Raw genomic sequence first — 24,895 nt, forward strand, 5'->3', positions numbered from 1 at the left:
TTGGGGCGCCCTTTGACCTTGGGCCCCCGCTCCCCAGCCAAACCGATGGTCCCGATTTTTTGTGTGAGAATACCCCTTCATATCCTCCAACACCTCAGCATAAATGAAAATGGGATCTCAATGGGTTCAAGTGTGATCATGGTTTTATTGTTCGGGGACTCGGGTGCAGGACACACAATACGCCACGATACATAGCACAATATTTGAACACAAGATTTCCAATACACCATATCAGTATATTGTACATAAATTTTCCACATGCACATGCAGGAACTGGAAGCGACCAAGATACGAGTAAGTTTTTCCGAGCATATTATAGTCAAGATTTTTTGCCAACCAATGTTTTATTTGACAGCTGTGTTTCTTTTTTACTGTTTGTGTAGGTTCTACCTGCAGCAGTTTTTGGTTCTACAGAAAGAAGTATATCAGAAATGTCTAAAATGCAGTGATCTTCAATGTCAGGAAAAAAGAAACTATTTGCAGGCCCGTTTGGATTAATAAAATTCACTTTCACTTCATGAGTGTCCTGAAAGGCTTCCATGATGCAGGCAAGCCACCATTTTCCATCATAGTGCACTGTGACATACATAACCTGAGAAAAAAAAAATGACCATTTTTACAGCCATTTTTCCCTGCTGTGCAGGGGTCTGGCTTTTTCTTGAGGCAATGTTTTATGGCCGGATGCCCTTCCTGCCGCCAACCCTGGTAGCCTCTTACGACACACAGGGATATGGTACACCTATTCTAACCGGGACCAGTACACTGGCACTCATTTCACCGACCTCGGAAGGATGATAGGCTGAGTCAACCCCCTGGTGTTAATTCAGCAGCCAACGGGGCTGAAACTCAGGACCCTTGGATCCCAAGCCGCCACCCTAACCACTAAGCCAACACCAGGCTACACATAACCTGAGAGTTTCCCGTTAAAAGTTGGTGGTGTAGATTTTGAAATAGCTGACTCGATACGATGTTCCTCGCGAAGACTGAATTCGCGTACTTGAAGAGCAGTTTCAGAAGTAGGGATGAAAGCATGAAGTTTTAGAGTTCCAACTATGGTTTTGGCCGTTTTTAACCTTTCTTCCAGATTTCTTTCTTCCTCGTCATACGCCTCTTGGATCCTGTAACCGAACTTCATTTCATTCAAACCATTTTCAGCAAAGGTGAAAAGATCTTTTGGAGAAATAATTTGACTCGTAAGGTCTCCGCAGGCGCTCACGTGTTGCTTCTCGTTTTACTGTACCTCCCACGCCATCTGAAGGGTCCTTGCCACGACTTGTGGCAAAAAAAAATGCTATTCTGCGTCAATACCATACTCTGATTTGAGACAACATAGGTTTATGAAGGCTTTGCAATTCTTATATTGGCCAGCACAACCGTCTGAGAAATAGTAAAGTTTCTTTACATTTCCAAAGTAAGATTTCAAGTGTTCAATGAGCATTCTTTGGAAGAGGTGGACTGAGACAACGTCATGAGTATTGAATTCTGATATAATAGTGAAAGAATCGTGGTTTAATTTGCCATCGTCTGACTTGAAATAGTAAACCCAGGGGTGAATTGTTGCGAGAGCAGTTCCAATGGAATCTTTGGGCCACATCCTGTATGACAAACGAATAGTTCTCTGAGAAGTCTCCAATAATGACAAATTCTCCTTCTCCGATTTAGTCTTTCCTATTTTTCAGAAACTGAGATTGGGCCTTGGCAATGAAGTCGTGTCTCACTCATTTCACCGCACGTTCACAGAATTGATTAATGAATTCTTTCAAAGGCACGACCATGGAGCTCAGTTCAGATCTCTCGGTGAATGTCCACCGTTTAAATTGAATTTCATCAATATCCTCCAGTTCATAAGCACTCAGTAGCTCGGTTTTGAAGTCTTCAATTGATGGGCAACTTTCACAAGTTCTGAAATAACATGCTGGTTGTGCTGGGTTACAAACTGTGTGTGCTATCACATGATGATAGCTTGGAAGTTCGGCTATCTGTGGCATTTTGGAACCAAACATCATGAGTTTCACATTTTGATTTATCATACACACATATACTGTGTGTACCGCCTGAACCGACCAGGACACACTCCGAGGGACGGAGCATGGCGAACTTCGCAAATCCAACTTTTAAGCCAGGGTTCTTCTCTTTGAATTTCTGAAACAGTTCCTTGAGATTGTTTAAGTTCCAGGCACTTTTGAATTTTGTCTTTTCCATGTTCATTCCTGACCACAACACAGCCCTTTTTCCCCGGCATTATTCGGCTGACTTCATCACTTCGGTAAAATTCGGTTACAGCGGATTTCACTTCGTCTGGCAATATTTTACCCTGTTTGGGATTTGGAGACGATAGCATACCATTTTCTTTCTCTAAATTTTTGGCTTGCACAGCCATTCTTTGGGAGCAACTGAATTCACTCATCATCCCTCTGATGCTCATATTCCAAGCAAATATTGTCAGTTTACGTATTTGCTCTGAACGACTTGAAACAACGTATTTTTCTTTCAGGCTTTTGATCACCTCTGGCATGCCGTTTTCATCACATTTTAACGCTGCATTTTGTGTTTTCTCCACACTGCTTGGTCCAGCAACGAGTTCCAATTTCTTTTGCACAGAATCTTCCACTTTACTTTGCTTTTTAGGAATGTACCCTGGGTTCCTTTCCACCTTTCGTTTGTCGAATGGGTTTTCGCCCATCACCGATAATGACTGGTTTAATAGGTCAACTTCTGCTTCTTGCTCAAAAACCTCCTCGTCCTCATCTGTCGAAATAGATTCTGCAATGCCTTCGATAGTACCTTCTGATAATTTTGAACTGGTCGAAGATGATTCTTCAATACACTCTGGTGACAACTGAGAGTTTTTTTTCTGCACGAAGTACAAAGTCTGTCATCTTTTATCACCTTTGAAGAAAATTTCATCAACATATTATTTGACACATTGTGAAGATCTTTTCGTTGTTTCGTTTTATGGCAGCTGAACGGATCGCAACAGTATTTTCAGAACTCCTTTCGATCTTCAGTCACCACGCTTACTGCAAGATATGCAAAAACTGAGATTAGCCCATTTATAACTTAATTTGATGATGGTTATACAAAAAATGTACACTTAAAAATCAATAGGCAGAATAATTTTTCGCAAATGATGCAATATATATATGTATATATGTATATATATATATATATATATATATATATATATATATATATATATATATATATATATATATATTGTTGCGAATTCGCGCCCGCCGGCGTGCGAACGGCCACGTAACTCGAAACGCGGCACTTCGCCCACCGGACGGACAATTCTGTCATGACCCTCTCGGACCAACGCCGGGAGCAAGTCACGGGTGGGCCTTTCAACCTCACCACAATCGTGCCAATAGGCCACCCGCGTAGGATGGGGTTGTTCGCCAAACTCTATCTACCTAAGTACCCATGCGGATGGTAAACCGGGCGATCGTACCTCGCCACAGGTCGACTCCGGACACGAGCCGCTTGGGCGGCCCGTTCCGTACTATCGGGATAACCGAGCAGTGTTATCGTCGACCTGGACGGTTCAGATTAATTACCGGGATGTTGCACCCACTACGAACCCCTTACGTGAAGCAGGATGGAGAGTCAATTAAAAGGAAGGAGACGAAGCGAAACGGGCACAGTTCAACATGCAAGCACTTTATTACGCGACACACGAAAGCACGTATATACAGCCATACACAAAAAGCAAATGTAATACAACCGACTAACGCGTACACACGGCAACACTTACACAGTTTTACTTCACAGACGGCGCCAACACACATTTACACAAAAGCAAAAGAAAGAAGCCACCCTCTCAGACAAGGAGGCAGACAGGCCTGTAGGCCAAATGTGCGCGGAACCTAGAGGAGCGGCTCGGTCCGCGAGACTGGGGAGGTCTTACCCGCGTCCTCGTGATGCGTTGGCGGGCAAGCCGCAAAAGTGTCCGCGCCGCTGTGCCCCGACTCCGGGCCCCTGGCGTGCTTGTTGGCACCACATTTGGGGTGGGGGAGGAACGGGGCCCCCTTTTGCACTATCTCAGCGCGAGGGGGGGAGAGGGGAAATTGTTGATGCCCTGGGGGAGGGGAGTGGCTGGCTGGCTTGGGTCCCGCGACGAGACGAGCGATCCCCCACACTGCAACCTCGTCGCAGACCGCCGTCCTCCTTGCCTCGGACCCGAGCTCCCTTGCCTGCAGCTCCACCACGCGCATTCGACTCGACTCCACCAACGCAACGCTCCTCGTCTCCAAAAGCAACTTCACAACGACACACTTTCCTAGTTCCACACTCTCCTCCGACCTCAACTCAAGCCCACGAGTCGCCTTCCGCTCGCACCTTTATATCGCTCAGGAGGCAGGCCCACACCGCCCCCCCCCTCCGGTCAGCCATTGGTCAGGCAAAAATGGGCGTGAACCTCCCCTGATCCTAAAATTTGCATAGACGGACCAAGACGGAATTCACCTCCACGCGCCTGGAGGCGGGGCCAAGCCGCCTCGCGCTTGCCCATTGGATGGAGGAGAAGTGGACGTGAAGTGTTTCTGATCCGAATTTTCCCCTCGGAAAGGCCGCCATTCGCGCTCGCGGCTCGGTCCGTTCGGCACCAATCGCCGAACGGCCCCGAGACAGCCCGACGTTCAGTGTTCACAGGTGGTGCGGGAATGGCCGCAGAAGCGATGATGTGGGATGAAGTTGTGAAGGTAAAGGCGAAGGTGGTGGTGTGGCGTTGTTGTAGTGTGGTTGGCGCTGTGGTGGGGATGGCGTGGTTGTTGAGATGCTGTTTGTTTGAAATAAAAGATAGAGAAAGAAAAACGACTAACTCAAAGCGTCACAGCCCGGATGGATCACATAAATTCCCTCTATACAACGTGTTTGGGCTGACTACACATGTACCTATGGAGATCTCACCTCAGGGCCCTTTATGGTGTAATGCGAATTTCCACAGCCGTAACAATATATATAATAGTCCAGAGATGATGATTGTCAATTTCAGACATAAAGTCACCTGCCAGCAGGTGACGTCATTGGAATGATGACGGCAAACGTCGCCCAATGTCGAATCAGGAATTAGTGATACTCGTACGGGCCCGTAGGGGCGGGCCCTTAGGTGAGTGCCAGTATGTGCAGCCCTCTCTCTCGCCCCGCCCCCACTCTCGTGCAGCCCTCTCTCTCGCCCCGCCCCCACCCTCATCCCCCCCTCTCTCATCCCCCCACTCTCTCACCCCCCTCTCTCATCCCCCCTCTCTCATCCCCCTCTCTCACCCCCCTCTCTCATCCCCCCTCTCTCATCCCCCCTCTCTCATCCCCCCTCTCTCACCCCCCTCTCTCACCCCCCCTCTCTCATCCCCCCTCTCTCACCCCCCACTCTCATCCCCTCTCTCATCCCCCTCTCTCATCCCCCACTCTCATCACCCCCTCTCTCATCCCCCCTCTCTCACCCCCCTCTCTCACCCCCCCACTCGCAGATATTGGTCGACAGATAAATGGCCGTAACTTGGGAACCACTCGTCCGATTAATATCAAACCTCGAAAAGGCACATCCGCGGGTCCCCAGCAATATTCCTGGCAAGTTTCAATCAGATCGGACCGTCAATCTTGCAAAAAAGAAATAAAAAATAAACATTAATTGTGACGTCATAGCACCGTGTCTTATCATTTGTCGACAGATAAATGGCCATAACTTGGGACCTGCGGATGTGCCTTTTCAAGGTTTGATATTAATTGGATAAGTGGTTCCCCAGCAATATTCCTGGCAAGTTTCAATCAGATCGGACCATCAATCGTGCAAAAAAAATAATAATAATAATAACTATAAACATCAATTGTGACGTCATAGCACCGTATCTTGTCATTGGTCGACAGATAAATAGCCATAACTTGGGACCTGCGGATGTGCCTTTTCAAGGTTTGATATTAATTGGATAAGTGGTTCCCCAGCAATATTCCTGGCAAGTTTCAATCAGATCGGACCGTCAATCGTGCAAAAAAAAAAAAAAAAATCTATAAACATTAATTGTGACGTCATAGCACCGTGTCTTGTCATTGGTTGACAGATAAATGGCCGTAACTTGGGAACCGCTCGTCCGATTGACATCAAACCTCGAAAAGGCACATCTGCGGGGCCCCGGCAATATTCCTGGCAAGTTTCAATCATATCACACCGGCGGTCGTCGAGAAACGGCAGTCGCAGACAAACAGACACACACACTCACACTCACACTGCTGGAATTATAGATAGATGTGGACCCCGAACAATAAAACCATCATCACACTTGAACCCATTGAGATCCCATTTTCATTTATGCTGAGGTGTTGGAGTATATGAAGGGGTATTCTCACATGAAAAAAAAAAAAAAAAAAAAAAAAAAAAAAAAAAAAAATCGGGATCATCAGTTTGGCTGGGGGGTGGGGGCCTAAGGTCAAAGGGCGCCTCAAACTACAACTTTTTGAATTACTGTTTGAGTGATTTTACTTTACGTGATTCGAAAGATCTCGCTTTTACAAGCATTTTGATACGAAGATCATCCAAATCGGACCACTACAACCTGCGATATGGCCACTGGAAGATTGTGTGTCAACCGGGGGAGCCCAAATTTGGGGGGGCCCTAAAATGAGCCCCCAGGTCTGAAAATTGACACATAATGTTTTACCGTGGATACAAATGCTTGCACAAAAAAGAGTGAAATCTGAGACTATGTCAAAATTTCGCTGAAAAATGTGTGCACTTGACATGGAACGCCCCAAAACAGTGTGGGCCTTTAATCCATCATAGCTTTGAGTCCTATGATGGACTCAAGGCCAATCGTGACAATGAACACGACAATATGCTCAGCCACCAAATATCGGTCAGATTTCCCCTCAGGGGCAACCCCTCAAGTTCTGTTTTCCACAACAGAATAAAGGTCCCAGTGATCCTCAAAATATATACTTATTAGCCACATTGCAAAAATCACAAGAGCACAGTTTACTTGCCATTATTCGCAACCCTCATGCTTGGTGGAAGAATGTGGTGCATCCCCCCCCGCCCCCCCTTAAATGAGGGCACATAACAGCATGCATGCCATTGGTAGTTTCAGAGCACATCAATTCTACAAATTAAACATGTTCCTAAACCTGATGCCAGGGGAGATTTTCAATGCAACAGAGGATTTTTGCCCCCGACCCAAAATCATCCAAAAGCTTGGGCAATGAGAATCACCCCCACATTGTAAAGTTTTGCTTTTGTGAGGTCCTTCATTTCAGTCACTTCTAATAACAGCAATGGACCATAAATAACACCGGTAAATCTATTCAAGGAACGGCGCCAAATTGTCAAGGCCCTACCAAGATCCGTCGCGGTAATCATACGATGCGAGAATTCCACATCTTCCAAACCTACCGATCCCCAGAGGGACAGCGTTTAAAAAGACCTGTTATAATTGGTTGATTAAAGCGCAAGTTTTGCATTGGTTGGAAAACTCTGGCTTGCTGCCAACGTATCAATCACCGAGAGCACTCCAGCAGACATAACAGGAAAATGCACCAGTATGGAGCAGCCATCGTCATGCTAACAGACGGTTACAAATGAGCTTCAAACTAACAATTTATGGAATCAAGTTGGCCATCTTGCTACGTGTCTGTACCAAACTCGAGACTTTAACAAGGATCAATTAACACTGCGCTGCAAACCAGTGAAATGATCTCAAAACCTTCAAAAGCAGTGAAAGTGAAAGGAAGCTTACCTTCCCATAATACTGGGAAGGTCTTGATCTTCCGGAATGGTGACTTGGAAAACCTGTAACAGAACGACCCAATACTCAAATACTTGTTGCTTCTCAATTGGGAAAAGATTGCAAATCTAAGACTTTAAATCATCCATTGATAGGATTAAAATAAATAAATAAATAAATACATAAAACCTACTCACCTCCAATGGGTAGTTTTCAGGAAAGCTGACCATGACTTCCAAATTAATAATGTCAAATGGCTGGAAAAAAAAATTAAAATAACTTTAAAAACATAAAATAATAATAATAATAATAATAATAACTAGAACTGCCACTTTATAACTGCTGGCAATGATGACCGGGTACCCAGTCCGTCCGCCTTTGACACAACCGATACAACATGAGACTTAAATCATAGTCGCAAAGTTTCGCATTTATCGGATAAGCGGTGCCAGAGAAAACATTATTTAATGGTGATACAAACACAGGCCTGCTTCGAGACGGTGCGGAAGAGACGAGTTACGAACCGGGCAGCACAAAGCGTTCAATTTCCTTATTACTGGCGAACAGATTCAAATAATTAAATAATTCTGGCTGCCAAACCGCATGACCGATCAGGTTGAAATTTTAAACTTTTGTTTCGCATGTCGGCTAAATTACAAATGTGAAGTTTCGCATATATAGAGGCAGCGGTTCCAGAGTAAACATTAATTAATATTTATCTTTCAATCCAAGATGGCGGCCAAACCATGTGACTTGTGATATCATAACTTGCACCACGTGTGCAAACACGATGCTGGATGATAACTGCAATTTTTCGCTTCTCCAGGTGAAGCAGTTCCAGAGAAAACATTATTTAATATTTTTCTTAAAACCAACATGGCTGCCAAACCCTGGGCCCGATCCCGTTGAAATTTCAAACACTCATTCCGCATGAGTGTTCCACCATAAAGGTGATGTTTCGCATTTATTGATGCAGTAGTTCCAGAGTAAACATTAATTAATATTTTTCCTTCAATCCACTATGGCTGCCAAACGTTGCATCGTACCTCAAAAGGGGGTGAGAACTTTTTATTCGTCATGGAGAGGCGGTCATAGTGGTGGAGTTTCGCCTGGATCTGTTCAGCCGTTTCAGAGAAAAAGACGTTTAAAGATATCGTTTTTCAATCCAAGATGGCTGACGAACCAGGTGACCTATGACATCAGAAATTTATATTCTGCTTCCAACTGGGTATTGGAACACGTACGTGAAGTTCCGTGTTAATCGGTAAAGGTGCGTTTTTCTATCCAAGATGGCCGCCAAACCATGTGACGTGTGATGTCATAATATTTACCATGCGTGCATACACGATTGTAGATGATAATGACAAATTTTCGAATTGTTAGGTTAAGCGGTTCCAGAGAAAACATTATTTAATATTTATCTTAAATCCAAGATAGCGGCCAAACCATGTGACTTGTGACGTCATAATTTTCACCACGTGTGCAAACATCATCGGAGACGATAACTGCAAATTTTCGCTTCGCTAGGTTAAGCAGTTCCAGAGAAAACATTATTTAATATTTTTCTTAAAACCAACATGGCTGCCAAACCCTGGGCCCGATCCCGTTGAAATTTCAAACCCTCATTCCGCATGACTGTTCCACCATAAAGATGATGTTTCACATTTATTGATGCAGTAGTTCCAGAGTAAACATTAATTAATATTTTTCCTTCAATCCACTATGGCTGCCAAACGTTGCGTCGTACCTCAAAAGGGGGTGAGAACTTTTTATTCGTCATGGAGAGGCGGTCATAGTGGTGGAGTTTCGCCTGGATCTGTTCAGTCGTTTCAGAGAAAAAGACGTTTTAAGATATTATTTTTCAATCTAAGATGGCTGACAAACCATGTGACCTATGACATCACAAATTTATATTCTGCTTCCAACGGGGTATTGGAACACGTTTGTGAAGTTTCGTGTTAATCGGTAAAGGTGCGTTTTTCTATCCAAGATGGCCGCCAAACCATGTGACGTGTGACATCATAATTTTTACCACGCGTGCACACACGATGGTAGATGATAATTGCAAACTTTCGATTCGTTAGCTTAAGCGGTTCCAGAAAAAAACATTATTTAATATTTTTCTTAAATCCAACATGGCGGCCAAACCGTGTGACTTATCAATTCAAAATTAACAAACTTATATCGCCTATGTGTCCCGAATATACTTCTGAAATCTGCCCTTCATCCGACCAGCGCTTCTGGAGAAGAAGATGTTTGAAGGTTTTTTCAAGATGGCTGCCAAACCATGTGACCGATCAAGAAGAAATTAACAAACTTGAGAAAGGACCTCATGTGGAATATATGTGTGAAGTTTTGTCTTCATCTATCTTGCCCTTCTGGAGAAGAAGATTTTTAAAATTTATTCATTTTCAATCCAAGATGGCTGCCGAACCTTGTGACCTATGATATCATAAATTTAAATTCTGCTTTTCATCGTCGACCCGAACAAGTGTGTGAAGTTTCGTGTAAATCGGATAAAGTCTATTTTTCTATCCAAGATGGCCGCCAAACCATTTGACTTCTGAGGTAAAAAGTTTTTACCATGTATGCAAACTTGAGCGAGGAAAGCACTTGCAAATTTTCGCTTCGATGGCTTATGAAATACCAGAGAAAACATTATTTAATATTTTTCTTAAATCCAACATGGCGGCCAAACCATGTGATCTATCACTTTGAAATTAACAAACTTGCATCGCATACATGCCACGAATATAGTTCTGAAATCTCGCCTTCATTGGACCAGCGCTTCTGGAGAAGAAGATGTTTGAAGGTTTTAGGGTTTTTTCAAGATGGCCACCAAACCATGTGACGTATCAACAACAAATTAACAAACTTCAAAGAGGACCTCAGGGGGAATGTCTCTGTAAAGTTTTGCCTCAATCTGTCCAGCCCTTCTGGAGAAGAAGATTTAAAAAAAAAAAAACAACACTAAAAAAACAAGATGGCGGCCGAATTACGTCATCAATGACGCCAAGAAAAACATTTTTGACGATGAATTTTGGCAAAGATGATACTCAATTTTTCAGATTTTTCCTATACGGCGTTCTACTTGACGAATTTTCACCGGTATATCGCTTCACCTATGACGTCACGAAAAATCACACGGGTTCCCCATTGGGAGCTTAGTAAAATGTATCAAGCGAAAATTTTTTCCATTGCACGGTTTCTGAGATACAGATGTCCAAAGTTTATCGCTTTTTTCAAGATGGCGACCGCACCACGTGACCAATGACGTCATAATTATAAGGCGATTGTGCTATCAAAAAAGATACATCCTATGGTGAAAGTTTCGTGTCGATCGGTCTTAGTGTCCCAGAGAAAATGATTTTTAAAGCGAAAAAGGGTGCAAAATGCCGGCGGAAAAAGAAAAAGAATAAATAATAAATAAACAGAAGAAAAACAATAGGGTACCCTGTACTGACAGGGTACCCTAATAATAATAATAATAATCAAAGTACATTTGGCTGATAAACTGGACTACTTCAGCTACGTTGAAAGAAAAAAAAATAAAAAAAAAACTTCATGAAAAAAAAAAATAATAATTTGAAAAGGGCATCCCGATAAATTGAACAATTCACTCTTTTGTTGATGACAAAGGACTTATTTTATGGTCGAGCTTACCCAGTCAGGATCTGTGGGGTTAACAGTGAAGCGATAGAAAGTGACCTTCCCATCATCACTCTCCTGTACGATTAATTGGTCTCCGGGAAAACGCTTTCCGAGCTGTGCTATCTCAGTCCCCCTCAGTTTTGCCACAGCATCAGTGGTCAACCCTTCTGAGGAAAGAGGCTGCACACCCAGAGATGGTCTCGCCACCGCAGGCCTGTACTTTCGTCCCTTCGCCTGAAAAGGCCTTCCGCTCCTCCCTCCATCAGATGCCAAACCACCAGCTCCCACGGAAGGCCCCCTTTGCTCAGCATGACGTGGAATCAAAATGGTCCGCTCAGTACGTCGCGTGTCAACGGAAACGTCACCGCCAAGAGGAGGTAGATCAGCATGCGGTGGGTGAGCAAAGTGACATCTATCTCCGTGAAAACAACCACCAGCAAGGAAGTACTTGCAAACACGATGACGCCGAGCACCTTTCCCTCGGGTTCTCAAGTCATTGCGTGCTACAGCGTCGTTCTCTGGACATGGCGGTGATGCCGGAGCTGAACCTCCATCAAAAGCTAACGATCCTTCGGGTGGGGAAGTGCAAAGCGGTTCACAAGCGGTCACTTTCGGTGCGCGTGGTTGCGCACCGCAGTGGAACCCCGAATGGGATGGAGCGCAGTCGAGATTTGCACGAGCAGCCTCTCCTTGCTGTGCCCGAGGACACGATGAAGTGGTTTGGGTGTTTCCAGCAGCACTGTTGAGGTTCTCTTCAGCTTGCATACCTTTATTTCCACCAAAAACTGAAGAAAAACAAATACATATATATATATATATATATATAAATATATATATATATATATATATATATATATATATATATATATATATATAATGTACATGTACATCAGATATTTGAATGATGTGAAAAAAATTAAATTAAAAACATAATAATAATAATAATAATAATAATAATAATAATAACAAGTGATGCCAGGCACAAAAAATCCCGCCCATTTAAGGCATAAAGTTATTTTGGGGATCAAATTTAAATTTGATACATCCTTGACCTGAAATGTTGATTATAAGGAATAGAATAAGGAATATTTTAGTCTTAGTTTGAAGTCAATTAAACCATTTTGACGAAGTTATGACCGTAAAATGATTTTGACCTTTCAAGGCCAGGTAAGGTCAAAGGTCATGGTGTCAAATGAAAGCCAATAAAGGACTTGATATATGTCTTCCATATTAAACACGCACATTCCTAACCTTTTTTGATTTATAATGGAAAATTTGCAATTTTGACCGATTACCATGACCCCCAAAACTTCGGACCCAACCGATCTTCACAAATATGTATTTTTAGCAGCGTCTCGCGTAGCGAACGCTGCTCATAGAGAGCTCGGCGTTGTTGTTGTTGTTGTTGTTGTTCTTCTTCTTCTTCTTGTGAAGACAAAACCTTAATCTCTTGGCCTCGGCTCTTGTATATACAAGATCCGGATCTCCTTAAATACTGAGCACATGTACACATCCTCACATAGACGGTGCTTTTTGAGAGCGTCTATCATGAACTTTTAAATATATTCGGACATTTGCTTTAAAGTTTCAAAAAGTTCACGTTACTATTTAAAGATTATTCCATTTATCGTATTGTAATTTCGTAAATACATTATTTATTTCGTAAATACACGATATATCGTAAATACGTAAATACATTACGACGCGTTTCGCTATTGGCTTAATCAAGGCACGTGACGAAATATCAGTTGTTTTTTTTTTTTTTTTTAAGCCGCCAAAACCTTTTGGACGCTGCTCGTGGACACATTTGTCCTTGTTCACTATAGGAATGGGTAGGATTATAAGTGACAAATAGAATAAGGTTCACTATAAGCTTAGTTTGAAGTAAATCAGATCATTTTTGACGAAGTTGAACAAAAAACGATTTTGATCTTTTCGTGACCTTGACCTTGACCCAAAAGTTAATGGGGTCATCCAAGGTTCATTGCCCACCTGTGGATTAAATTTGATAGTGTTTGCTAAAGCCGTTTTGCCGTAAAGATGCTAACAGACAGACAGACAAACAGACAAACAACCGGACGATTACAATATCCCATTCCCTCCCTCCGGGAGCGGGATAAACATAAAATGGGTAAAACAGCAGCCATTACCTCAGGAACTTCCACCCTCATCAACGGTTTCGCCCCTTTTTATCTCAGAACTTGCACCCTCATCAACGGTTTCGCCACTTTTCACCTCAGAACTTGCACCCTCATCAACGGTTTCGCCACTTTTTACCTCAGAACTTCCACTCTCATCAACGGTTTCGCCACTTTTTACCTCAGAACTTCCACTCTCATCAACGGTTTCGCCACTTTTTACCTCAGGAACTTGCAACCTCAATCAACGGTTTCGTCCCTTTTTACCTCAGGAACTTGCACCCTCAATCAACGGTTTCGTCCCTTTTCACCTCAGGAACTTGCACCCTCATCAACTGTTTCGCCCCTTTTTACCTCAGGAACTTCCACCCTCATCAACGGTTTCGCCCCCTTTTACCTTAGGAACTTCCACCCTCATCAACGGTTTCACCCCTTTTTACCTCAGGAACTTCCACCCTCATCAACGGTTTCGCCCCTTTTTACCTCAGGAACTTCCACCCTCATAAACGGTTTCACCCCTTTTTACCTCAGGAACTTCCACCCTCATCAACGGTTTCGCCCCTTTTTACCTCAGGAACTTCCACCCTCATCAACGGTTTCGCCCCTTTTTACCTCAGGAACTTCCACCCTCATCAACGGTTTCACCCCTTTTTACCTCAGGAACTTCCACCCTCATCAACGGTTTCGCCCCTTTTTACCTCAGGAACTTCCATCCTCATCAACGGTTTCTCCCCTTTTTACCTCAGTACCCCCGGTCTACGTCACAGACACTACAGGAAAACATTCACCGCCGAAACAATACATCTGAAGGAGAATACATGGAAGAACTAAACTCGAAAAGAAAGGCAAACATGACGAGTCACAGAAACGAGGATAACAAGCAAGAGCACACACAAACTTAATAAATCTGACACAAATAACAATCAAGTTTGCTAATTATTTGACAATTCCAATATGCATAAATTACCGACTACCGCAGTCAAAAAATCACAATATAACGTTTACAAGACGGAGAAACAAGTAAAAGCCTCGAACAGAATAACAGGTCCGAAGTACATATCAACAATCAAACCGTACGTACAGGTCACCATGACGCCATACGTTTTGTAACAATAACGATGAACGCAAATTTACTGATCGTTCGCACATCTTCTAATACCGAAAATATTGCGAACATATTCTTAAAAGGTGTTTATTTATATTTGATAAGCGCTTGTTGTCATTGTGGAAATTAGTAAGAAAAAGTGCGCAAGGTTAAAAAACAACAACACAGTCACGTGACGTCGATTATCCAATGACCGAAAACCTGCAAAACTGACCCGTCTGCCTTGATTTCCTCGACTTTTCTATTTCGTCACTTTGATTTGAATTGAATTGAATTTTTTTATATTTTAGTGTTATTTTCACACAAACGTTTGTTATAAAATATGCAAATATAGGAACAGGCAGACCATCAACCAACACACAACCCGGAAGGACTTCCTGTACGATACATCGCACAACGAGTCGAATGGCAACAGACAAGATGGAGAGGATGGAAAAGGTACCAAAGTACAAATACTGTGAATCAGAAAACAGAATGACTGCCAGAATTCTGCATGAATATTTCTTCAGTAAATATTTTCAAAAGTGCTGACGTCATCAAGTGGAGAAATTGTGAGCCATTCACTTCAAAAATTCGCTTATTCTTTCATCAAACAGGATTTTAAACTAAGCGTATTAAAGTATTTGGTTGGAACATTTCCATATTAATGCTTTTCTGATATTAAAACAGGATTTATAAATCATTCGACTGCAGGAAAAAAAAAAAAAAAGAGATTACATTAAAGAATGACGATTCCACAGGTGAGTTTGGAGGGGAATTCGAGGGATTTCCCCGTATGATGGAACACGGGGGCTTCTCGAGCAACGGTAACTCTGTCACGGTGTACAAGTAGTTATATTTACGTACGCTGAGTACTTGTAGCTGTGAAACCGGGGGTAAAAGGCGATTTTTGCAGTGTTTCTTTGTTTAATATCGTCTCGGTATCAACGATATAACAATTATATTCAATCATGGTTTATTAATGTATAGCTTTAGCTATTGATGAGTCTATTGAGAGTAGGCTTCTTCTTCTTCTTACACTTCCTCTTCTTCTTCTTCCACATCCTCTTCTTCTTCTTCTTCCACATCCTCTTCTTCCTCCTCTCAACCTCTTCTTCTTCTTCTTCTTCTTCTTTGATGTGCAGCCCAAGAATTTGGGGAAGCATCATTGGCTGAGGGTGCAGCTGTGCCACTGATGCAACCCCCTCTGCTGGTTAAGACAGGAATTTGTAATTTGTTCAGAGTGCAGGCGATAGCTCGCTTACTCTTCTCGAAAAACACCGCGGGATCTTTAACGTCCACCAACTCATGTCAGCAGACAGGACGCCGGATCCGGATCTTCACCAAAATCTAATCAATTTGTCCTTGTCACACACCCAACCTGTCCACCTAATTTTGTCCAAATCCGTCAACCTTTTTGAGATGTCCTGCTCACAGACAGACAGACAGACAGACAGACAGACAGACAAACGGGTGAAAACATAACCTTCGGTGGTGGATGTAATGGTTTTATTTTTATTTCATAAAAAGTGCATGGAATATGATGTTTTAACACTTACCAAAGCCATTGCACACTTAAATGGCCGAAATCCGATAACGGATGCCTGAAAAAAAAATGACAAATTCCATCATCATTTAAGCCAGAAATAGAATTTTCTTTTGAAACATTTTTAACAAGCAATTCCTGGAAACATGTTAATCTGTATTAATATTTTGGCACGCCCCTTTTTTTGTTCCACCATCAGATTTTTGTTACTGCATGAAATGAAACAAGCTTTGACATATTATCTAGTAATGATATTATTGTCTTCCTGAAGAGGTCCCTCAAAATTCGTTTTGATGATTATGGTAGTTAAATCTGATTATTATATACATATTAATATTTCGGCACGCCCCTTTTTTTGTTCCACCATCAGATTTTTGTCACTGCATGAATTTTTTTTTTTTTTTTTGTATGCCTTGGTCGAGGTTCGTATGAGAGCTAACACACAACTCACAGCAAGGGGGCATGAGACAAGAGGGGCGGGAGTGGAAGGGACAAAACAGTGGGGAACAGACACATTAGGTGAACTGTGGAAGGGAGGGGGATGGGGATGGGACGGGGAACATGGCGAAGAGAAGATGGACATTACAGGGACTTTCAGGAAGGAAAGCAGGGGAATTGAAGGAAGTGGGCTTGGGTGGATTATCGGGGGTAGAAAAGATCGAGGATTTGGATGGGGGAAGATAAGAGGTGGTGGTGAACAGCTGTTTTGAAAGCCTGGAGGGAAGAATGGGAAAGAATAGAGTGAAGAAGTTTATTCCAAAGGCGGGAAAAAAGAGGAATGAAAGAGTGAAGATGAGCAGTGATTCGTGATTTTGGTAGTTTTACCAGAAGGGGGTTGTTGGCGGACCTTGAGCGCCCTGTGGAAATGTGGTGGGGACAAATCGCAGAGAGGCATGGGGGGGGGGGCAAGGCTGGAGAGGAGTCGGTAGAAGACAGAAAGACCACCGACCAACCTGCGGTGATTGAGTGAGAGGCCCAAAGACTCAGCTTCATTGTGGGAGATGCCGATGATCTTAAATGCCCTGGTTTCGACAGCGTGAAGCCGAGAAAGGTGGGAGGCAGGAGCACCAGCCCAGAGGGGAGAGCAGTACTCCATCAGGCTACGGACAAAAGCTTTGTAAGTGGTCAGGAGCTCAAGAGGGCCGAGGAAGGACTTTGCACGACGGAGGATTCCCAGTCGGCGACTGGCTTTTGAGGCAAGGTTGGAAATGTGACTTTCCCAGGAAAGGTCATGGCAGATAGTGAGACCCAGAAGCTTGAAAGAAAAGACTTCTTCCAGAGGATTGTTGAGAAAGTGGATGGGGGGGGGGGTTTCTAAACGGTCCTTTCGAAGAGACATAGTGAGAGTGTGAGATTTGTCTGGATTGAAAGACATGTTCCACGTGTTGGACCAGTTTGTGATTTTATCCAGATCTGCAGTGAGTGAAGAAGCTGCTGCTTGCCGGTCTGAGGGATGACAGATGGTACGGCAGAGGGTGGAGTCGTTGGCAAAGAGAAATAGAGGATTTTCCAGAGAGTCGGAGAGATCATTGATGAAAACCAGAAAAAGAACAGGGCCCAGAACGCTACCTTGAGGAACTCCAGCCTGCACAGGAAGAGGGGATGAAAGAACTCCATTTAGGGCCACACGTTGACTGTGACAGGAGAGGAAGTCTGCGAGCCATAAGTGGAGATGGCCTTGAATACCATGGGAAGAGAGTTTGGTGAGTAGTGCAGGGTGCCAGACTGTGTCAAAAGCACGTGATATGTCCAGGGATACGGCTCGGATTTCCTCTCTGTCATGGAGGACCTCCATCCATTGATGGGAGAGCAGAAGCAGCATATCCAGGGTAGAGTGACCTGGTCTGAAACCAAATTGATGATTGGAAATCAAGCCATTGGAGAAGAGGAAGGATTTCATGTCTGAAGCGATGATGGATTCCATCACCTTGCTGATGATTGGGAGAAGGCTGATTGGTCTGTAGTTACAGGGATCTGTTTTTGCACCTTTTTATGCAGGGCAGTGATGTTAGCAGATTTCCAAGCAGATGGCAGATGACCTTGGGCAAATGAGAGGGTGAATAGAACAGAGAGAGGGTGAGCAAGAGCAGAAGAGCAGGCTTTGAGGACACGTGGGCTGATGCCGTCTGGACCGGTTGCAGAATCTGAGTCGAGGTTTGAAAGCAAGCTCTCCACCTTGTCAGGAGAAAAGGATACAGAGTCCAGGGACAGTTGGGTGCGACTGGGTAAAGTGGGTAGAGATAGTGATGGGTTTAGGACACAAGATTTAGCTGCAAACACCGAGTTTAGACATTCAGCTTTATCACGTGTTGAATCAGCAGTGCGGCCATTTGAGCTAAGGGAGGGGATGGAGGGGGAACATACACCAGAAACAGATTTGATTAAACGCCACCAGGATTTTGAGGAGGGAGAGAGGTTTGAGAGTTCAGACTTGAGATGAGAAAGATGTTTTCTGGCTCTCCTGAGGGTAGAGACACACTTGCTCCGAGCTTTGTGGAAGGAACTGAGATTGCCCTCAGTTGGGTTTGCTTTCCATGAGGCAAAGGCAAGTTATTTCAGGACAACTGCCTCGCCACAAGCTTCAGTAAACCAAGGGCGGGAGGAAGGGTAGGACAACTGAACACGAGAGGGGATAAATCTGTGCATGAGGGAGAGCAAGTTTCTTTGAAAGAATTCCCAGGATGAGTTGATGTTTGAGAAAGTAGTGATAGGAGACCAGTCTGTAAGTTTGATGGCTGCTCGGAGACCCTGCCAGTCGGCTTGAGTGAAATGCCAGACTCGACGGCGGTGAGGTGGTTCTCTGATAACAGCCAGAGAGATGTCCACTTTAACAAGGACGTGGTCAGAAGAACCGATTGGAGCGAAGGAAGAGCAGCAGATATTGTCAGGGAAATTTGTCAAAATCAGATCCAGAAGAGATGGAGGACCATTGGTTGAGATCCGGGTCGGGAAGTTGACCGATTGAGTCAGTCCTAATGAGTCGCAGAAAGCTTTTGCTGAGGTGCCATGGCAGGTGAGAGAGGTACCCACACCTAGCCAACTGGCGTGATGACAATTGAAGTCACCACATAAGAGGAAGAGAGAGTTTGGATGAGAAGATAGAAGATGGTCCATGTTTTCGGATAGTGAGGTGTAGATGGAGTCATCACTGTTCGGTGGACGGTACAGTACACATATAAACATGAGGTGGGAGTGGAGGGGAAGCCGAAGCCAGAGGAATGAAACAAGCTTTGACATATTATCTAGTAATGATATTATTGTCTTCCTGAAGAGGTCCCTCAAAATTCGTTTTGATGATTATGGTAGTTAAATCTTATTATTATATACATATTAATATTTCGGCACGCCCCTTTTTTTGTTCCACCATCAGATTTTTATTACTGCATGAAATGAAATAAGCTTTGACATATATAGTAATGATATTATTGTCTTTCTTAAGAGGCCCCTCAAAATTCGTTTTGATGATTATGGTAGTTAAACAGTTCATGTTCTCCATTTGCAAAATGGGAGGAATTATTGCACAAAAAAGAAATAAAAATGTTTCCCATTTTTTAGAGGACCACTAAGATGAGTTCGTAAAACCTTTTGTGGAGTATGTTATTTTAATCACTATATGCCATAGTAAATTGCTCATGTTATTGAGCTGTCAATAAGCTATCAATCATAGACGTATAATAAACTCACTTAAGTATTCATATCTCTATTTCAATGCGTAATATCAAGCGGCACCTTCATGATGGCCTAATAAAACCGGTCTCGATGTCCGTCCGTCCGTATATCTGTTCACAATCAAACCAATCGTGATGCATTTTAAGGCTTTCCGAGAGCTTTGGAGAGATTACCTGCACTCCCGCACGGTGCTGTTTTTATTATTCCTACTGCACTTCATTAGAACATAGATCGTGGATGGATGCGCAGATCCCAGGAGAACAACTATAGCTGTACAGAACAATTCATATTATCGATGGATAAAAATGATATTTAATTGATATTATAATTAATTGTTTATTTTAAATATCTTCAAATTTTGTGAGTTTTTAGTTTGTTGTGAAATATTAGGTCCTCGGGTCTCCGCATAGTGGCGTACAGGCTTAAGTCGTACTTCTGTTTACTACCATAGAAAATCACAGAACCATCCAATCGACATGCTGTTAACCGTTTCAGAACCAGCTAAAATCTACAAGATATGAATATGTACACGAAACTGATCCGGCCTTTTGGATCACTTTAAAGTCGGGTGCCCTGTAATTTTAATGCGCTCTATGGATCCTCCGGAACTCACGAATGGTACACGTTGTGTAGTCACTAAACTACGTGGTAATGTCATCGAAGTGGAGCTACTGCGGGACATTCGAAGGGGAAAACCTGAATGATAATCAATGGATAAAAATGATATAATATATTGTTTTAAAATACATTCATGCTATCTGTCTTTTACCATATGTTGCCAGTGATGCCCGTCGAAGACGGGCACCTTTGCTAGTTTATCATATAACCCAAACTCATGGATTAAAATATCATCCTGGTACATTCTTCTTTCTCATCCGGCAATCACATTTGGAATTGGCTGAACAGTAACACAGATATTATTGTTCGAATTTACAAGAAAGTTTATGAATGATATTTCTTTGTAAAGTGCCACCTCTTGGTAAAAAGTGGAAATTCGTTTAAAAGGCATCAATTAGTGCACTAATTAATGGGTTTTGTGTGTTGAAAATTAATTGTGACACCGAAGTTTCGACGTATAGAATGAAAGTTTACTGGCCGGCTGGATTGCTGCAGTTGGTCGCCTCGCTAGTCGCAACCACATGCGGGGATACACTTTCCTTTTGTGTACATTGTCGAGGCTCATGGGAGAGCTCGTGCATTGAATGTGTCAGGACGTAACAGATGAGAGCAGGACGCAAAACACGAGCATGGGGTGGACAAGATGGACATAGAGGATGCATGAGGTGGACAAGATGGATACAGAAGCAAACTCCAAGGAGAGAAAACTGGAAATTTGTAAGGAGAGATCAGAGTGGGGTTTACGAGGGTAGAAAAGATCATGGTTTTGGATTGGGGACGATCTGCGATGTTGGTGAACTGCTGACTTGATGACCTGGAGGGAAGCATAAGATTGAAAAGAATGTGAAAGTTGATTCCACAGGCAGGAAAAAAAGAGGAACGAATGAGTGGAGGTGAGCCTGGATTTCAGTCGTCTCACCAGAGGGGGGTTGATTGGGGACTGTGTGAGCCTTGCAGAAACCCGGAGGGTGGGGGGCATGTGTGTGCAACTTGACAAGTAGGCCACTTCGGCCACAGGTTTGGAAATAAAAACAATACAATTACCTGCTGCTAACACTACTGCAAGCTTAAACAGTCTCAAATGCACCATACCTTTCACAATATCATGACAGCTTCACAATCACGATCGGGGAAGGTCGCATGACAAAATCACGTCACTTCTTGCCAAGAAGGTGGCACTTGACAACGAAATATAATTCATAATTATTCTTGTCAATTTAAACATCAATCTTCACCTTTGCCACCAAAGGGGGATGGAGGTTATGTTTTCAACCCTGTCTGTCTGTCTGTCTGTTTATTTGTCTGTTGGTGAGCAGGATATCTCCAAACGTTGTGGATGGATTCGGTCGAAACTTGGTGGACAGGTTGGGTGTGTGACAAGGAAGGATTGATTCGATTTTGGCGAAGATCCGGATCTGGATAGGAGCATTTATTTATTTTTTAAGTGATTCACCATTAAGAGATGAGGCCAAAAACGATATAAAGCATATGTCAAAAGGTTGTGGACAAGTTGTGACAAAACTTAGTGGATGAGTAGATGAGGTGATAGTGTAGATAATGTAGTGGATGAGTAGATAAGAACAAGCTGATTATTTTTGCCTTATGATGATGTCATTTGTTCTTTTTCAGGGATTTATTGTCGGATTTTCATCATTTAAATGTGCAATGGCTTCAGCCAGTATTGAAACCTCATATTCCATGCACTTTTTTACATTAAAAAAAAATCATTACTGATACATCTATCAATGCATAATTGATAAAATGTCAAATTTGTCCTCATTTGACCCTTTTGACCTCAAAAAGTAGAGTTCATAGAACACCTTACTCCACGCAGTCTTGAGAAACATGACGTGGGCAGGGTCTGTGAGCAGCAAATTTGATTGGTCGAGATGATGTAAAATGCTGCAATATTTTGTCCAAGTCCTGATAAATGGAAGGGTTTTTACGCTGCCAATAAAGCGATTTCTGTTCGACAGTGTTCAAGTATAGAATTCAATTTAAATAAAATGAGGATTTTAAAGGTTGGAGAAAATTTTTTTTTTTTAGTAAATTTACCACTGTCTTTTTACACCACCTTGTTTGATATGTGACATTGGTTATTCATGCTTGTTGTTTGTGTCCTTTGGTATGACCTTTAAAACAGTAAGTTTCCTGTTTGTAATGATTTTCAGTTTTGTTTCACTATCAGACAGGCAGAAAATAAAAATAATTATCTCATCCCTTTCTTGCACATTCGCTATCGGGACGATTTCGGAGCCAAAGTACAATTAAAGTACAGATTTGTTTTCTGATTTATGTTCCGATTCATGTTCAAAATACAACATTCAATTGGAATTAACTTGTTCTTTGATCATCAACTGTCGTTTATAGACACACAGACAAACAAACAGACGAAGTGAACCAATTGCTTAACGCCACTTTTCATTTCGTTCACGTGGGGTAATTACCTTAAATGTCAAATTCAGAGGTAGCATTTGCCACATCATGTTCAACATCGCATGCTCCAATGAATTAGCATGGTTATTTGATATAAACATGAAAAAAGGTGTCCTCACTGTTTTTGGAGCACTTTTTGAATGTTGGAATGTCCACTATGTGCGTGAGAGAGACAGACAGACAGACTCACTCTGTGTGAACAAAGGAGATCTTGGATATGATGTTTTATTTTCCTCGTGTACCCTTTGCGGGAAGCAAAAATTACAAATCCACGGCATCAATATATTTTGCCATCCACGTTTGCACGCTGCACATGCCATGTCTGCTGACAAGAGGCAAGGGAAGAAGGCTTGGGAAAACCTCCACATAAGCAAGGTACCAAGTACTAACAGAATGGTGCAGTGGTCGCACAATTACCTTTGAGTAGGACACTACTCTTCCAGACTCTCAGAAATTCATCTCAACCATCACAAATGAAGTGTAAAACCCAAAGGTACAAAAACAGTGCTATACCATACTTTGTTATGATTCCTAATGAATAATGTACATTGCACTCCCTCTTGTTTTTTTCCTCTTATTTTTTTGTGATGTGCCCTTTTAAGATTGTTAAAATAGAAAGTAATTACATGGATATGTTTTGACGAACATACTGCTGATTTTGATGATGATTTAAATTGATATTTGATACACAACATTTCGTAGCTGCTGTGCTCTTTTTATGTTTTACATTAATTTTGCATGAGAACACCTGTCCCTACCTATTGGTCTCAGGTCGCTCACACTTTTCAGCTCTCAATTTCTTTGAACCCTATCCTATATAGGCTGGCTCCCAGGCTGAGTTTTCATTTTCCTTTCTTTAATCCCATTCACTCTGGTTTTCCCCCCTTTCTCATGTTTACCTTATGTCTGTTTCCACCTACGACTACTACTACTCAGCGGACGCATCCGAGATAGAGTTCACAATGCCGCGCCATGAGTCTTTGTCCATCATCAGTGTCTGCATGTCCGCTATATCATGCTGGATATCCCTTGCTACGCAGTCGATGTAGTTCAGTAGCCTTCTTCCTCTGGTTGAGCAAGGCAATCTCAAGCAGATCACCTGATATAATTTGGAGACATGATCCATGTCTCTGATCCATATAAGACTATGTTCTCTACGCAAGCTCTAAAGAATGCAAGTTTGGTAGATCTTGAAATGTTCGACTGCCAGATGTGCTGCAGCCTGTTACATGCACTCCAGGCTTGACCTTTTCTGAAGTTTCCACCTAGTGATGTGCAATTGGACCTATTCTCTAATCCTCCCCTTGCTTTGTTTGCACTGTATTCACCCTCCTTTTGTGTCTATCCTTTCGATTCATCTTATTAGCCTGTTCCCCGTGCAGCGGGAGACGGCTGGGTTTTGCAATCACTTATGTGTGTCTCTGTCTGTGTGTCTGTTCAGGCCATAACTTTTTTTTACCATTTGAGCTTTTGTTATCAGATTTTCAACAAAGCTTTATTGTGAGAATATGGAGAAGATAAATTAATAATTTGGTCAAAAAGGTCAAAGGGACCGTTTAGCATTCGAAAGAAGAAGGCCGAATACAAAGCGGACGGGCTTTGCATTTTCAGATGCTTTCTAGTTTTACAATGCAAGTTGTTTGTATCCCTTGACATGTACTTGTCATTCCTCAGTTTGTGCAGGTGACAGGCTATTCTAGTACACTTTCTTCCTTAATTCTTTATATGTAACATGCATAATGTAGATGGTTTAGCCATTTTGGCTTGCAGCGATCAAGTCCATTTGTGGCCCTTCTTATAATGGCCCTTTTATCTGTATCTTTATTAGTACACAATTTAATTATATTACATTGTGCTACATTGCAATCATTTCTGTGTTCTCTGTTTGACTGCTGATGTTCAGTTGAATAAAACCAATAGTACCTACTACCTGAGTTGTCTCATCTGGTTTCGATTCCTGACTGGACTATAAATTGTCTGATGTGAGTGCATCGCAGGCAGGGTGTTTCATCACAAAGTGTTCCGTCCCACAAATGGACGT

At 42.6% G+C, this 24,895-nt stretch overlaps 1 protein-coding gene and 1 long non-coding RNA gene across 3 annotated transcripts in view; one reads left to right on the forward strand and one right to left on the reverse strand.

Moving 5' to 3' along the window:
• Positions 1-14,722, reverse strand: part of LOC147015578 (uncharacterized) — a 38,864-nt gene extending 24,142 nt beyond the window's left edge. The window contains exons 1-5 of one of the 2 annotated variants that reach the window (XM_085850452.1): positions 14,583-14,722; positions 11,376-12,148; positions 9,460-9,528; positions 7,910-7,969; positions 7,725-7,777 (exon numbers count right to left, since the gene is read on the reverse strand). In XM_085850452.1, the coding sequence (XP_085706578.1) occupies positions 7,725-7,777; positions 7,910-7,969; positions 9,460-9,528; positions 11,376-12,148; positions 14,583-14,592 (965 nt within the window). In that variant the 5' untranslated portion in view covers positions 14,593-14,722. Of the gene's footprint in view, positions 1-7,724; positions 7,778-7,909; positions 7,970-9,459; positions 9,529-11,375; positions 12,149-13,513; positions 14,459-14,582 lie in introns of those variants that run through there. The other variant, XM_085850453.1, reaches the window with a different exon arrangement.
• Positions 14,723-14,967: 245 nt separating this feature from the next.
• LOC147015579 (uncharacterized) lies at positions 14,968-24,780 on the forward strand. The gene is made up of 2 exons (XR_015050378.1): positions 14,968-15,044; positions 21,735-24,780. It is a non-coding gene; the product is annotated as an uncharacterized LOC147015579 (long non-coding RNA).
• Positions 24,781-24,895: the final 115 nt, after the last annotated feature.

This window comes from Eptatretus burgeri, chromosome 12 (genome assembly GCF_056783735.1).
Source record: "Eptatretus burgeri isolate ZD-2024b chromosome 12, Ebu_testis_v1, whole genome shotgun sequence".
NCBI lineage: Eukaryota > Metazoa > Chordata > Myxini > Myxiniformes > Myxinidae > Eptatretus > Eptatretus burgeri.